The sequence below is a fragment of the Aspergillus eucalypticola genome (genome assembly GCF_003184535.1).
Source record: "Aspergillus eucalypticola CBS 122712 chromosome Unknown BO83scaffold_38, whole genome shotgun sequence".
Classification (NCBI taxonomy): domain Eukaryota; kingdom Fungi; phylum Ascomycota; class Eurotiomycetes; order Eurotiales; family Aspergillaceae; genus Aspergillus; species Aspergillus eucalypticola.
In genome coordinates this window covers 169246-182621 of record NW_020290312.1, presented here as the reverse complement: position 1 = coordinate 182621, position 13376 = coordinate 169246, and the positions used below count along the sequence as shown (strand labels likewise).

The window sequence follows — 13376 nt, the reverse complement described above, 5'->3', positions numbered from 1 at the left end:
GGATATCGATTGCTTTATTCGTTTGGTAGGCGGGATACTGATTGTTAGCAAAGCTGGGGTGGCGACGGAGTTTAGTGTGTGTACTATTCGGGTCGGGGGTATGATTGAACGGCCTTGGTGTCTATATATTTGTGTGTATTATTATAGAGTATTTCATTGACTGTTTGACTGTGTTATCTTTTGTGGGGATACCTGTATCTGGGTTATTTCATGGGTGGATGGATGATATGATTTATTTGATATGATTTAATGTATTGGAAGTATCTCACATGAGATGGATGACAAATACCAATGTGTAACTAGTTAGTTAACTATCAAAGTAACTAACTGATGAATACTACTACAAAATTGACAACATGAGCCAACTTACCAATCAACTCAAACCTGGAATTATATGTCTTCATTATTACGTATACTATCTATCAACACTCCTAACTAGGTAATACTACACACACATAACAACCGAATCAAGTAGTCACACTCTCCGTCTCCGTAACCCTCTCCGTAACAGTCTCCGTCTTCGTCACCATCTCCTTCTCCTTCTCCGTCACAGTCACAGTCTCCCTCTCCCTCTCCCACTCCGTCACTGTAACAGTCACCGTAACAGGACCCGTAGGCGTCACAGGAACAATCCTAAGAACATCACCTGACTCACTAGACAGAGAAGAAGATGATGTTATCGTAGGTGTAGACGTGGACGTGGACACATCCTCTACTCTAGAATGCGTTGATGTTTGCTCTGCATCCAACGGAGTCGTCGTCGTCGTCGTCGTCGTCGACATTTTCTCTTCTTCAGATGTTGTTAATGATGTAAGTGTGGTAGGGACAGTTTCCGAGGTTGGGGTTGGTTTATCAACGACAGTAACGATGGCAGTCGCAATGGTGGTTGAATCATAGGTTTGTTGTTCCGGGGTGGGTGTATCTGTGATTACTACGTAGATGGTTTGCATGGTTGTTGAGGTGGAGTGGAAGGTGGTTGTGGTTGGGTTGATTGTTGTGAGGGACGATGTTGATGTGGATGTGGATGTGGATGTGGTATCTGGCTTAGAGGGTATGAAGGAGGATGTTCCGATGACTGTTGTTGATCCTTCGGGTGTGACTAGTACGACGACTGGGGTTGGGGCTGAGGTTGTGGATGTTGTGGTGGTGGTGGTGTCTTCTGTCTCTGGTGTTGGGATGGTTATTGTGTCCACTGGGTCTGCTGGCTGGGTGGTCTTGGTTGTGGTTGTGCTTGTCGTGGGTATGGTCACCCCGATGAAGGGCTTGGCTGTGTGGGGTGTTGGTGTGGTTGTTTGGCTTTCAGTGGGAGTGGGTGATGAGGTGTCCTCGGTTGTAGTTGTTGTGCTCTCGCTGGAGTGTGTGGTGGAGGAGGAGGGTGACATTTCAGGCATTGAGGAAGAGCTGGTACTGGCTTCTGGTAGAGCCGTGATAACTCCGATGGTGAAGCTGGTGGATGCTGATGTCTCGGAGGTGTGGGATGATGTAGTGCTCTCTGGAGCAGAGCTTGATGATGATGCGGGTGCAATAGTGGAGGAATGTAGTAGTTTACTAGATGATGTGATTGTTCCCTGGTGTGACGGAGATGCTTGAGCTGCTGTGCTGGATGAGTGTGATACTCTGGCAGCAGAGGATGACGTCTCGTGCGTGATGTGAGAAGAAGCTGCGGTCACGGCATGAGACGACGAGCCTTCCATTGGACCTCCTGGCATGATAATTGAGGGTGTTACAACATGGGAGCTCTCAGAAAGCGTGCTAGATGGTGTTGTGGTATGCATCACCTGCGACGAAGAACTTGTCGTAGGAGAGCTTGGAACTGCACTCGAGGGAGGCGAGTAGGGTACTGAAGATGAAGGTGTAGTTGTGGTCGTAGTTGTAGTCGTTGAAGTCAGCGACAAGGTAGTCACGCTGCTGTCTGATGAGACACTTGTAGATAAAGAGTGCGTAGCTGCAGAGGAAGACTCGAACAGAGAGGTAGTGGAGTCGACATGAGTAGAAGTAGTCGGAGATACCTGAACGAACGCAGCTGAGCTGGATGGCGCTGGCTCAACAGTGGTGCTAGAGCTGGATGCAGTTTGAGGCAGACTGGAGGGTGTGACCGGAACTACAGTCAAAGCGTTGATCTCATCGTCGTCATCGTCATCGACCGAAGGACTGGCAACGTGCACATAAGGTGTAGTGAGCGAAGGATATGGGGAAAGCGACTCCAGGTCTCTCTTGGAAGCAAAAGGAGCAATCGGACCAGCCGTACAGCAGGAGACCAAGAAGAAGGTCACGAGGATAACTGGTATGAGCGACATTATCTCATCTGCTGGTGGAATTATGCAGTCGAAATAGTATCAATATTATGTGTGTATGTCAAGGAGATATAAAGAGGACAATAAACGAGTCGTCAAAGAGAGAATGCAAAGATAAATAGCTGACCACGTTGCACTAACACTGATTAGCAAGTTCAGAAGCGACAGAAATTTATCTTTGACTCGCATTAATATCTAGAAACAACGAAAGAGTGAAAGTGAGGAAATAGTAAAGAAGGACAATCAAGAATATGGATGATGCAGAGCGAACGAGGGTTAGACAAGAGAAAGACCGTGTTTAAGAAAGCCAAGCGATGAAAGCGCCCAACCGTCGTCTCTTTATTTAGCTGATGCCACGGCCTGGACCGTCATCAAGTGCAGCTTGACATGAAACGCTCCGACAGTCCAGTCTGCTGTTGTGGGACTCGAAGTTGGGATCGGTTGGCTGGCGAGAGTCGAATTGGCGCGCGACAAAGAAGTGCCGGCTGGGATGTTGCAGCACCCGCCCCGGTCGGCCAACATTTCCCATTCATTGGCAACTGTGTCAAGTCTTGCAGAACAGTGGATCATAGCAATCTATCTACTGAGCTCTGATGAATGGATCTCGCCATGTCGGAGCATACGCCTCACAAGCTAAGCCACCATCCTTGAGCCAGCCGGGCATGGCTAGATTGGCTGAGATGCAGCCGACCACCAAGCAGCAAGAGAATGAAACATCCAATTGCGAGAAAATCAATAAAATTGACTTGGCTATAGCCCAATGCTACTGTTAAATCATCCCTAATTTCATATACGTCCTGATCCTGTCTCATAAAGCCTCACTCCTTGCCGCTTGAACCAGCCTCCTTCAACATAGCAGAGGCCAGCTCAGCTGACTGCAACCGTAAACGCTTCGCTAATCCCCTCAAAGGAGGATATCTTACCTTGCACACTTCTTGAGTCGCCGTAATAGTGGAGACGATATGTTCCACTCTGAATGGGATTGGGATTCCCCGTGTCATAATACTCGTCCTCGATCTGCCATTGGAGAGTGACCTCGCTATACCCCAATATCGTACTCGTTCTCTCCCAGTTATACAAAAGGTTCCAGTCGCTGTCAGTTCGCACAACATCCCATGACCCGGTAGCTGAGTTGTACCTCTTCACAGCCGCAAAGGTCGACTCTTGTCGTAGGTTATTGCGAGGGTTTGCCCCCACGAATGTGACATTTACCATGTCACCAGGCCCGTAAGTGACATTTGCCGACGAGGATACAACATCACCGAATGCTTTGCTGATTGGCGATCCGTCATATATAACTGAGGGAATAAAGCTTAGTGAGTTGTTGGTATTGACGGGCGGTGTCTTCCCGGAGGATAGCGACGGTAGACTGCCTGTCTGCGCTGACTTGCCCAGGTACGGCAGATACGTAAGGGTTAGGTTGATGTATGCTGCAAGTGTATTAGGGCCGTACAGAGTCGAGGCCCCTTCATAGCGCTGCACTCCGTATTCCTCCTCCGTGGCGACGTAATGAGCATAGCTATTGGACGGCGCACCTAGGACTACCAGAGGATCTGCCACTCCAAGAACCTCTTTTGCAGAGCTGCCAATCGCTTCTTTCCAGCGTCTCCCAGACATGGTGGTGGCTTCGCTTGTCGAGATGACAATGAATAGTTGACCCACTCTCAGGACCTGAATATCCACAATATTAGGTGTCCAGGCGTACGGCTGTGTGATTGGTCCCACATCGAGAAGAACCTGCTTCGGCGCTTGACACGCCTGCTGCTCTTTTGACGGCTGGTGCAAGAAAGCACGAGCAACATACCATAGAGGGTTGGAATCGGCCGGTCCCGTGCCATTCTGGGTAAAGTCGAAAAATCCTGGCCCGTCCGTGGTGCCGGCTGCAAACGAAAATCCCAATGCGGCAGGACACGTCTTTAGAGTACTACCATTAAACGGCGACGTAAAAGTGTAGTTGGACAGGTCCTGGTAAGTGTGGAATGAGCGGACATCGGCGCCTGAAAGAATTCGAACAGGATTTGAATCCAAATTGGCGTAAAGTTCTTTCGCAGCCGCGTATTGTCGCCGTCCAATCTCGAAGCAGCTCTTTGCGCCGTTATCCTTCTCACGGAAATAAGGTCCACGACCGTGGCAATCCTCCGTCTTCCCGCCACATGTGCTATCTTCGTATCGGCATTGTTGTTCAGAGCCATCCTCACACCAAGCTCCTAACACATTCGGGCTTGTATCGCCGACATTTGACTGAGAAAAGCCTGCGACAAAGTCATCGGAGAATTTTTGGTCGCCTTTGACACTGCGCTCAAAAAGCCACGCGGCCACACCCTTGTTGTCTCCGGTGATCAGGGTATTATTATTGTACAAAGATGTACCATGTACGGGAAAGAAGGTCAGTATGGCAGTGGTCTTGTTGTCGGACTCCCGATCAAACCTCAACAAAGTCAGCGTCTTGTCCACATTTGCCGAGTACCGAGCTTTCTCTTCTGCAGGGTTGGCGTCATAAGCGTAGGGGCTTCTATTGATATTGGCATCTTCTAGGTCAATAGACCCAAAGCTGAGACGTCCGGGTGCTAGACCTTCATGGGCCCGCTTGATCGAGAGGAGGACACCATCAACAATCGCCTGATAGCTCTGTTTATCAAATCCTTTGGTGGGGATTTGAGGAAGAAGGTAATTCATCCAGGCACCGGGGCCTGAATGAGAATGTGTCCCAGTAAGGGCGACGTTCTGCTCGGTGTATCGAGCATAGTCGCTGCCCAGGCTAGCGAGGCCATCAAGTACACCATGGCGCACGGCAGTGTCCCCGGTCAGAGCATCCAGGATAAGGTAGATGAAAGTGTCATCTGGGTTTTTATTATTGGCCACAATGAAAGCCCGAGAGTAGATTCTCTGCCGAAGACCAGTCCCAATCTGGTCCAAGCTAGCATAGCCATTCATCCCTAACTCAACAACAGGCCTAGCAGACAATGTTTCAGCATCCATGCAGCACTGGTAGGATAAAGGTAGTTTACCCCGTTATATCCGCCTTTCCTGCGCCTAGCAGGAAAATATCATCGTTGTTCGCCTCGGTTGCAGCAGCTCTGTGCGCCCACTTAGACTGTGTACCGACAATGAGTGGCTGGCTCTGGTGCTGGGACAGTGAGAACAGTTGCAGCAACACAAGTGCCGTTGCCACGCTGCTGGCCAAAGCCACACCCAGCCTGAAGTTCGCCATTCCACCGAGATAAGGCATGAGCTCTAGGAGCGTTGCAGTGCCAGAGAGCCTTCAGCCTGTCCGCGGGAATGCGCAATTCTTATTGCAAGCAGGGACCGACCGAGGCAGGAGCTATCACAAGGCATGCCCGGCTAATTTGCAACGACGGCTCCGGGGATGACACTGCAGGGCCTCTGCAACCTTGCGGGGAGGATGCGGAAGAGGCGCGATTGGTGAAAAGGCTATTGGAATGTAGGAGAAAGGGTCTGGTCCGTTCCCGTCGTCATCCGTGGCTAAGCTTGATCAGGAATGTTCTATCCAGCCCCGCGTCGACTAACTGCAAGAATATAAGTTTAGATTCGGCTCTGAAGCTGGATGACATGCGGTTGGCTGGTTGAGTCATCAGTCATTGCAACTCTGTCAAGGTCATAGGCGGGGAACTGGCCAGTCAGGGACCAGCCCTGCCCTGTCACAAGGGACCCTGTAGATCGCATGAACCTCGTCTGATGGTGAAGCCTAGGCTAAGCCTCCAGAGAAGTGGAGAAGAGTCCCGTCTTGCCTGAAGATCCGGAAAAGTGATGATCGTGTGGAGAATGAAAGGGGAAAGGAGACGTCCTTGTCGCAGTTGGACGAGATTCATCTATACTTGGGTTGCCCGAAACGGTTTAGCCCAAACACCCCGGATCATCTCCGGCAGAAAATGCTGAGTCATACAGTGATACTCACCGCCCTCCTGTGCTCGGCGCAAAAGCTGAGACGCTCAGGACGAGCTGCTGCTGCTGGCACTGTTTGATCTTATACAAGATATCACTACGCATTGGACCCTGCCTCTTTTAGCTTCTCGTTATCTAGTTCTAATACGCAGGCTCAAGTCAACATGCCTCTCATCAACGAATCCCATGATTCACTTCCTTGTAAGCTGCCTTACCTCTGCTAAGAGTTCCCATCTAACGCGTGGACCTTCATCAGACATCGAACCGGCCCCTTCCACCCAGGCACGAGCAGCTGCAGAGAAGCTAATTGCCGCGGAACTTTCGCTAGATGCCAAAACCACTATCCACCCGTCCATTCCTGCATTTCCTGAGTCGCGGTTTTCACCTCTCATCCAGCAGGAGGTGGACCGCAAGGCTGCTGGATTGCCCTTGACCGGCGGAATCGACCTCTCCCGCTATGAAGCGCCTGAGGCTCCTGCTAAAGCCGCTGACGGAACCCCCGACCTCGAGGAATGGCAACGGACACTGCAGAAGGCTTACACGGCCAGCTCCCATTTGTCAATGCGGCACGAGAATCTGGCACTGCTAGAAGAGAATGGAAAGAACGCGTGGCTGATTGGCAATTCGCAGCTGGAAGACATCCTCCGGGGGCTTGAGAAGGAATTGGCTGAGATGAAGGAGGCCGCCGAGGCAGTGAACAAGGAGAGAAAGCTCGCCCAAGAAGCCAACAAGGGAGAGATTGTGGGGCTGGAGGAGACATGGAAGCGTGGTGTTGGTGCAATTCTCGACACGGAATTGGCTGCAGAGGGCCTGCGCTTGCAGATCTTGGAGCAAAGACGTCAACTGGCGCAGCAGCATGCGCAGCAGTAATGGGGGTTTTCCGTCGACCTACATTTCTCAGGACGGAGACTCACTCGACCAGGGTGTAGGCAGTCACACTGTTGGCCGGGTGAAAGGAGGGCATTGCTTGGTAGAGAAGCCGCTTGGGTAATGGGCGAGTTACCCAGCTGCCTGGGGCGTAAAATGCAGCTTCTGCGGTTGTCATTGGGCCTGACCCAAAGTTGAACACGACAAAGACGACGCTGTATTCGGCCCATATAAGACCATGGTTAGAATTAACTGGGATGATCATTGGCGTTAGGACAAGACTTGGTGGCGATGGCCGCAGGCGGGGAAACCCAGCATTTGCCATTCCCCGCATCACGGCAAGATCGAGGCCATTGGCACGCCGTCACCACTGCCTCAGCTCTGTTGCCAACAAAAGCGACTCCGCTTAATACAAGCAATTAATGCCTGGGAGCGAGGGTGAGAAGGAACAAATTTTCCCGTCCGTGGCTATCCGGTCAATCCGCCTCATTGATTGGTGTTGCGTTTGGCCTGGCGCCGGATTCGTCTCTCTATCCCAGTCCGCCGCGACAGCAACCATTGGAGGATGGTCTGCAAGCTCCCAGCTGACCTGTACAAGGTACGCTTGGGCTGTCGCTGAGCTTCATGTCTGAACAGGTCGCTGACTGGCGAGACCATCTCCTGCTTGATTGGCATTCTGCTTGGCGTTCTCACTGTCAAGATCTGCTCTTTGCCGTCGCAAACTCAATCCAGTCGTCCATTACCGGCAGGAGCCAAGATACACCATTAGAATAGGCTCCCGTACGTCCATCCTGTACATAGATTAATCCACCTTTTATATCGAAATATCTCTGACAACTCACTGCATGCACTATGCACGACCCCCTCTCGCCGTGCGGGGAATCTGCGGAAGCATTCTGTACTTTTGTACCTCTATACCACTGAATGAAGATAGTATACCGTGTACCATAGACTCTCGCAGTTCTCTTTGTTCCTTGTATTACTTGGACGGTGCGAATGCTGGTTCACATCCTTGTCAGGACTCGTATGCAAGAGGGGTTCTACATAGTGGTGCGGGGATGTATCTCTTGGTCCATAGAATTGCCTACAATGATGAGGAGTTGCTGCATCATGGGGTTTGCAGGGTTGCCAGCATATAAACCGACCTCTGAATGCCAATTCCCGATCGTTTTCTATCTTTTTCTGTAAATCACACACCTTCTCACTCACAATTTCTACTATCCATACGTAGTCAATCATACCCACCATGACCATCCCAGAGGAAGTGGACATCATTGTCTGCGGTGGTGGCAGCACCGGCTGCGTAATCGCCGGTCGACTTGCCAATCTGGACCATAATCTCCAGGTCCTGCTGATTGAAGCTGGTGAAGACAACCTGAACAACCCATGGTAGGTTGGACATTGTCACCTTCATTCCCCGGGGCCACCCCTAACCATGCCCTAGGGTCTATCGCCCCGGTATCTACCCCCGGAACATGAAGCTTGACTCGAAGACAGCTTCCTTCTACTACTCCCGGCCTTCGGAATGGCTTGATGGCCGTCGGGCTGTTGTGCCATGTGCCCATGTTCTCGGAGGAGGCAGCTCTATCAACTTCATGGTAAGCTATGCTTGCTCAGCCCACATCTAGCAACAGTAAGACACATCCTAACTGTGAAATAGATGTACACTCGAGCCTCTGCCTCCGACTACGACGACTTCCAAGCCAAGGGCTGGACGACGGACGAGCTACTTCCCTTGATGAAGAAGCACGAGACATACCAGCGGGCCTGCAACAACCGGGACATTCATGGCTTCGATGGACCCATCAAGGTCTCGTTCGGGAACTACACGTATCCCATCATGCAAGACTTCCTGCGTGCTGCCGAGTCGCAGGACATTCCTGTCACGGATGATCTTCAGGACCTGAAGACAGGGTAAGTCCCTCATATTTCCATATGTATACATGTACTTAGCGACCTGCTACTAACATGTGCAGCCACGGAGCCGAACACTGGCTGAAATGGATCAACCGCGACACAGGTATGTCCTCATGATCACCGTATCTTATATCTAGTAGAAAGACTAATAGGTCACACATCCAGGCCGCCGCAGCGACTCCGCCCATGCCTACGTCCACAGCACCCGGGCAAAGTACTCCAACCTGCACCTCAAGTGCAACACCAAAGTAGACAAAGTGATCATCGAGAACGGCCGCGCCGTCGGCGTCGCCACCGTGCCCACCAAGCCCCTCGCAGGCCGCGATCCCCCGCGGACCATCTTCAGAGCCCGCAAACAGATCATCGTCAGCGGCGGCACCCTCAGCTCCCCTCTCATCCTCCAGAGGTCCGGTGTCGGTGACCCCGAGAAGCTCCGTCGTGCTGGCGTGCAGCCTCTCGTGAACCTCCCCGGTGTGGGACGGAACTTCCAAGACCACTACCTGACGTTCTCCGTCTTCCGGGCGAAGCCTGAAGTCGAGTCCTTCGATGACTTTGTCCGCGGAGACCCCGAAGTGCAGAAGAAGGTCTTCGAGGAATGGAACATCAAGGGTACAGGACCTCTAGCGACGAACGGCATCGAAGCTGGCGTGAAGATCCGGCCGGATGCAAAGGAACTGGAGGAGATGAAGAGTTGGCCCACGAATGACTTTTACAAGGGCTGGGAGAGTTACTTCAAGAATAAGCCGGATAAACCGGTGATGCATTACTCTGTCATTGCTGGGTAGGCACTACACCCTCTCCAAATAACATACTTTAGATACTAACATTTGATAGCTGGTTCGGCGACCACATGCTCATGCCCCCAGGCAAATTCTTCACCATGTTCCACTTCCTCGTGAGCATCCCAACCCCCCCCCCCCAATATCCCCACCAATCCTAAACTCACCCATTAATCAATCAATCAATCAACAGGAATACCCCTTCTCCCGGGGCTCCACGCACATCCAATCAGCCGACCCCTACGAAAGCCCCGACTTTGACGCCGGCTTCATGAACGACAAGCGCGACATGGCCCCCATGGTCTGGGGATACATCAAGTCGCGCGAGACGGCGCGACGCATGGGTGCCTACGCAGGTGAAGTGACAGGCATGCACCCTCACTTTTCGTATGACTCGCCCGCGCGAGCATTCGATCTGGACCTGGAGACGACGAAGGCGTATGCAGGGCCGAATCATATTTCTGCTGGAATTCAGCATGGTACGTCACACCTCCCTTCTTTCCTGAATTTATAGCCAGTTGGACTAGTTCACTTGAAAAAGAATACTTACTGAGGTTATGTGTGTGTGTCTGATAAAGGTTCCTGGTCCCAACCCCTCGAACCGGGTACTTCGCCCGCATCGCCTACAAGGCTGAACTCCAACAGGCAGGATACAAGGGAGGAGATTAAGTACAGTAAGAAGGATATCGAACATATTGAGAAGTGGGGTGCGTACTATCCTTATCCTTCCTTCCTCCCATCCCAGCTTAAAACCTCCTTCCAATCACCCTCAAAACAAACAACCGGACTACCTAACAATTGACTAATGACTGAATGGATAATTAGTCCAACGCCACGTCGAAACAACCTGGCACTCCCTCGGAACCTGCAGCATGGCGCCCCGCGAAGGCAACAACCTCACGCCGCACGGCGGAGTCGTCGATGAACGACTCAATGTGCATGGTGTGCAGGGGCTCAAGGTGGCTGATTTATCCATTTGTCCGGATAATGTGGGGTGTAATACTTATAGTGTCAGTTCCCCTTCCCTTCCCTTCCCCCTTTCCTTTCCCTCTGTTTTTGTAGTTTTTTTTCCAATTCTTTTTCTGCAGTGGATTAAGTGGGCTATGCTAATGGTGTGGTGGGTGTGTAGACCGCCCTGCTTATCGGAGAGAAATGCGCTGTTTTGACGGCTGAGGATCTGGGTTACTCGGGTAAGGCGTTGGATATGAAGGTTCCGGAGTATCATGCGCCTGGGGAGGTGACGTTCTTGTCGAGGTTGTGAGTTGAGTATACCTTTTTGAGGTAGGTGGGCTGTTGTTTAGTTGTACTTTGTTAGTTTGTATGATTGAGTAGGATGAAATTTACATGATTCGTTATGAATTGCTTAGCAGTAAGACGATAAAATGATAATATTTTCTCGATAGTAATACGTTTTGTTAAAATACAAACAGACATTCATGATTAATCTGGAATGAACTACAACTTCTCCGGAGGAACCACCAAATTCACATTCACTCCCTCCTCACTCACATTGACCACGCCCTTTGCCGCAACCTCTGCAACCTCTGCAACCTTCTTCTGGTCCGCCTCGCGGTTCCAAACCTCCAGGTGCTTGCACATACCATACATCGTCGTGATCGGAGGCGCATACCCCAGCCCGCCCTGTTCTGGCGACTTGCGCGCACGCGAATCATCCGCAATGTAATGTACATTGGTGATGGAGAAAAGAGCAGGCTGCATCTTGGCGATATCTCCGGTGATTCTAGGGAGCCAGGGGAAGTAAACGACCTGCAGGAAGGAGTACCATTCGATGAGGTAGGACAGGATGAGGAAAGGGACGGGAGGTACGCGAGGGAAGTTAGCGGGTGTTTTGGAGAGGGTGTGCAGGAGGAGATAGACGTCGCCGTAGGTGGGGGCTGGGTTGGGATCTGTGACTAGGAAGGATTGGCCACCGATATTGGGGAGTGTGGTTGGGCTGTTGGTGTGCTCGATAAGACGCTGTTCGTAGAGTAGGTGGGCGATGGAGACGTTTTCGGCGTTGACGAAGTTTTGCATAGTGTCGATGAGCCAGCTGGTAGAGATGTTAGTCCTTGATCTTCTGCAAATGTTATTGAGGGCTAATAGGGCTGTCTTACGCAGGGGAACCGCCAGATCTCAGATATGATGTGGTGAGAGAACCTTCCGTGTCGCCGATCCCGTAGATGCCATTCGCCGGCCGGATGCAGCCTGTGCGGAAGTTTCCTTCAAGATCGTCGGCGGCGCGGACGATCTTCTCGGCCTTAGACTTGGAGGCGGCATAGTTACTGAAGAAGTCGTAGTGTTCTTCCGGGACTGGGGTCGAGTCATCGACTACCTGGACGTGACCCTTGGGGGACTTGTTCCAGGGTGCGATCCAGAAGGATTGACTACGGAGACTGACAGATCCTGAGGATGTCGAGATGAGGCAGCTTGCGCCGGCTTTCTTCGCCGCAGCCAGCACGTTTACTGTGCCGCCCACGTTGACGTCGGTGCAACGGGACAGAAAAGTCTTGAGACGCTCTCCAGGCCTGATCACGGCGGCATTGTGGAAGACGGTCAGGGGTCGGTTAGCGACAGCTTCCGGCCAACGTTGTGCGAAAGCAGTGGCCACGGCCTTCTCGTCGGCAATATTTGTCTTGAAGAAAGCGACACCCTGGTCGAGAATCTCGCGACGAGGCGCTGCAAGGTCCAAAATGCGAATAGCCGAAGGGTCTTCCCCGCGAGCGAGCAGATGGTTTACCATCCAGCTTCCCACGAATCCTGGAAGTGTTAGCTTTGGAACTGTTGATATGGTGAATCGAATAAGGCAGTCTCATTGAGCCACATCATGTGAATGCCCTATTCATAGCTAGAACGCACCTGCCCCACCAACCACGATATAGCGGCGGTTTTGCTTCGGGGGAAGACTCTTTTGCACATCGACTGGGTTTCGAATAGAATCCTCGTATGCTGCTTTGATTTCATCGACAGTCCAACGATGAGGAGACAGCCGGCTTACTTCCTCCGGAGTCCCTGTCATACCACGATTGACGTGGTAGAGATAAAGGACAGCTAGTCCGGAGGCAACGGCGATCTCTGAGAACATGTCGAAATGGCAGCTCTAGGCTGAAACGTGTAGTGAAAGGGGGTATGCGATGCAGACAGCAAGATAAAGGGCAGTCAGAAACTTGTTTGCTGCAGCGAAGTTAGCAATTTTACTCTGCAGAACTATCCCTTTGCAAACACGCAGCAGAAATTAATGCTGTTGCAGCAGAGGGAATGATTTGAACTCAGTCTAATTCAGGTACAAGAGTATTGCTCAACCATAAATCTCATCACTAAACTTACAATCTCGCGTGGCTAAGCCTTAAAGCCACCATCCATGGGGTCCCAGGAATCCAAGCGAACGGAGATTATTTAGTTCGGATTGAACCGTTCGGTTAGACAAGTCAGGCCCACATGTCATTCGGTCACTGGCCAGGTGTAAGTTCGTTAAGGGGTAAAGAACCTATCAAGAAGAGAATTCCTCTGTCAACCAGCCACTAAAGCATAAAACGGTTCGATAAATTTGATGCATCCTTCGATTCCGAGTTGCATTAGCAGGAGATGGCCTCCACGTGCCGGCGCCGGGGCAAAAGCA

At 51.4% G+C, this 13376-nt stretch overlaps 5 protein-coding genes across 5 annotated transcripts; 2 read left to right on the top strand and 3 right to left on the bottom strand.

Annotated features, from left to right (window-relative positions):
- Positions 1–36: 36 nt before the first annotated feature.
- On the bottom strand, positions 37–2465 carry BO83DRAFT_163342 (uncharacterized protein). Its single transcript, XM_025526338.1, has one exon. The coding sequence runs from the start codon at positions 2295–2297 to the stop codon at positions 468–470; it is 1830 nt and encodes a 609-aa protein (XP_025382964.1). The 5' UTR covers positions 2298–2465; the 3' UTR covers positions 37–467.
- Positions 2466–3161: 696 nt separating this feature from the next.
- On the bottom strand, positions 3162–5523 carry BO83DRAFT_324707 (neutral/alkaline ceramidase; the record flags this gene model as incomplete). The annotated part of the gene is made up of 2 exons (XM_025527982.1): positions 3162–5247; positions 5303–5523. 2 exons carry the CDS (start codon positions 5521–5523, stop codon positions 3162–3164), a joined length of 2307 nt encoding a protein of 768 aa, XP_025382963.1.
- An 838-nt stretch (positions 5524–6361) lies between these two features.
- BO83DRAFT_393510 (pre-mRNA-splicing factor SPF27 family protein) lies at positions 6362–7067 on the top strand (the record flags this gene model as incomplete). The annotated part of the gene is made up of 2 exons (XM_025532980.1): positions 6362–6398; positions 6454–7067. 2 exons carry the CDS (start codon positions 6362–6364, stop codon positions 7065–7067), a joined length of 651 nt encoding a protein of 216 aa, XP_025382962.1.
- Positions 7068–8310: 1243 nt separating this feature from the next.
- On the top strand, positions 8311–11021 carry BO83DRAFT_371292 (GMC family oxidoreductase; the record flags this gene model as incomplete). The annotated part of the gene is made up of 10 exons (XM_025529929.1): positions 8311–8453; positions 8509–8662; positions 8725–8978; positions 9041–9084; positions 9147–9762; positions 9816–9876; positions 9954–10239; positions 10339–10467; positions 10586–10770; positions 10890–11021. The coding sequence occupies 10 exons, from the start codon at positions 8311–8313 to the stop codon at positions 11019–11021; spliced, it is 2004 nt and encodes a 667-aa protein (XP_025382961.1).
- A 194-nt stretch (positions 11022–11215) lies between these two features.
- On the bottom strand, positions 11216–12842 carry BO83DRAFT_431911 (putative 3-beta hydroxysteroid dehydrogenase/isomerase family protein; the record flags this gene model as incomplete). The annotated part of the gene is made up of 3 exons (XM_025535600.1): positions 11216–11810; positions 11875–12517; positions 12617–12842. 3 exons carry the CDS (start codon positions 12840–12842, stop codon positions 11216–11218), a joined length of 1464 nt encoding a protein of 487 aa, XP_025382960.1.
- Between the last annotated feature and the right edge of the window lie 534 nt (positions 12843–13376).